This window comes from Empidonax traillii, unplaced genomic scaffold (genome assembly GCF_003031625.1).
Source record: "Empidonax traillii isolate 1590-97213 ecotype Southwest subspecies unplaced genomic scaffold, ASM303162v1 scaffold5339:size8563, whole genome shotgun sequence".
NCBI classification, from domain to species: domain Eukaryota; kingdom Metazoa; phylum Chordata; class Aves; order Passeriformes; family Tyrannidae; genus Empidonax; species Empidonax traillii.
Genome location: NW_020960532.1, coordinates 1 through 2,045, shown reverse-complemented (window position 1 = coordinate 2,045; position 2,045 = coordinate 1). Strand labels below are relative to the sequence as shown.

The following is a 2,045-nucleotide window of genomic DNA, read 5'->3' as shown; positions in this document are numbered from 1 at the left end:
CGGAGAGCACGGAGGACAAATCCCCCCGGCAGAGCCTGGTGGGAGAGGCCGTTTTGAAGGGCTCCCCGGCGCAGGAAGGCAGCGGGGAGGAAAAGGCCCGGAGATGCCCCCGGAGGAGGGGCTGCAAAGCCAGCCCAGGGAGCTGTGAGGAGGAAAGAGCCGTCCTGTGCCGGGAAGGTGGCCGGAGCTGGAGCCGGAGCTCCGAGCTGGTGGTCCCTGAGCAGCCTCCCAGCAGGGAGAAGCCCTTCAGGTGCTGGGAATGTGGGAAGAGCTTCAGGAAGAGCTCCCACCTCCTCAGCCACCAGCTCATCCACACTGGGGCACGGCCCTACACGTGTAGGGAATGTGGGAAGAGCTTCAGTGACAGCTCCACCCTGATCCAACACCGGCGCATTCACACTGGGGAGAGGCCCTACACGTGTGTGGAATGTGGGAAGAGCTTCAGGCAGAGCTCCCACCTCCACATCCACCAGCGCATCCACACTGGGGAACAACCCTTCAAGTGTGGGGAATGTGGGATGAGCTTCAGGGACAGCTCCTACCTCCGTACCCACCAGCTCATCCACAGTGGGGAACGGCCCTACAAGTGCTTGCAATGTGAGAAGAGGTTTCAGTTCAGCTCAACTCTCCTCAGGCATGAGCGGGCACACACAGAGGAGAGGCCCTTCCGCTGCACCGACTGCGGGAAGGGCTTCAACCGGAACTCCCACCTCATCAGGCACCGGCGCATCCACACCGGGGAGAGGCCCTACAAGTGTGGGGAGTGTGGGAAGAGCTTCAGCCGGAGCTCCCACTTGACCAGACACCAACGGACCCACCAGTAGAAGAAGCCCTAGGAGTGCCCCGACTGCAGGAAGAGCTTTGACCGCTGCTCCCACCCTGAATGACCCCCTCTGATGGTGAGGCAACCCCTGGAGTCCAGTGACTGTCAGTCCATCCCTTTCTACCAGAAAGGGCCAGTCCCCTTTGCCAGTGGCAGGTTATGCCAACAGAACCCTTCTTGGGGGATGTGTGGAGATTCCTGCCTTGGCTGGGACCCCCCAAGGTCAGTGCTGGAGGTTGAGAGCAGAGATCTCCCCCCGAGCATTGGTCTGGGGGAGTTCCATCCCTCTCTAATTCATAATTCTTGCTTTGGTGCCAGCTTGAGTAGAATTGCTTCAACAATTGCTTTAGTGTAGAGCACTGTCCTATCTTATCCTGTACTGCTGGTAGTTTTCATGTTTCTATTGTGCAGTAAATATTTCTGATGAAGATCTTTAGTCTGATCATTTGTAACCCTAAATAATTCATTTCTATCAGTAGATCTGATTTGCGATCCTTAAAACCTGGGGGACAAAAGTGGTTCAGTCCCACCTTTGTAAATCCTCTAAACTGAAAATGTTGACATAACCCAAGGCTGAGATTGGATCCAGCAGCCCCAACACCCCAAAGTAAGTTTGGAGCTCAGGGGGCCACCTCCCTTTTATAAATCCTCCATTTCCCAAAGACCCCTATGGTACCGACAGATCTTCCAGACCACCCACCCTTTTCCACCCTTCTCCCTGTTCCTCCCACTTTTCCATGGTCCCCTGGTGCAATCTGCTTAAATATTGCAGAAAGAAATTCAGATTTAAAATTCTCTTGAGCAAAACTGAAATTCACACAAGGTATCTGTTGATACCAAAACCTGATTTATTAATTGCTAAGAGATGGAAAGAGAATGGAAAAAATAAGAAAAGGTTGGAAGCTGCAAAGATTATTTCTAGATGCAGAGAAAATATACCACTGAAAACTATGTTTTCCCACTGAGCTGCTGTGTGTGGCAGAGGAGAAGCAGATTCTGCCTTTTTATTCTCTGTTCCTGCACCTTTTGGATGTTGTCTCTGTAGCTGCAGGGGCTCTGACAGCTTTAGTTCTCTGCAATGCACCAGGTGTGGTTTCACCGCTCACGCCCCTGTCCCAGGCCCTGCAGGGTCTCAGCTCAGCCCAAGCTTTGGGCCCTCAGAAATATGGTCAGGGTAGAAGGATAAGGTAGAACTGCCACATGTGGCACGGTGGTCTCAGCT

At 53.4% G+C, this 2,045-nt stretch overlaps 1 protein-coding gene across 1 annotated transcript; it reads left to right on the top strand.

Annotated features, from left to right (window-relative positions):
• Positions 1 to 5: 5 nt before the first annotated feature.
• LOC114073105 (gastrula zinc finger protein XlCGF49.1-like) lies at positions 6 to 824 on the top strand (the record flags this gene model as incomplete). Its single annotated transcript, XM_027910895.1, has 2 exons — positions 6 to 577; positions 746 to 824. Coding segments are annotated over 2 exons (651 nt in total), but the record flags the coding sequence as incomplete, so codon positions are not given.
• Positions 825 to 2,045: the final 1,221 nt, after the last annotated feature.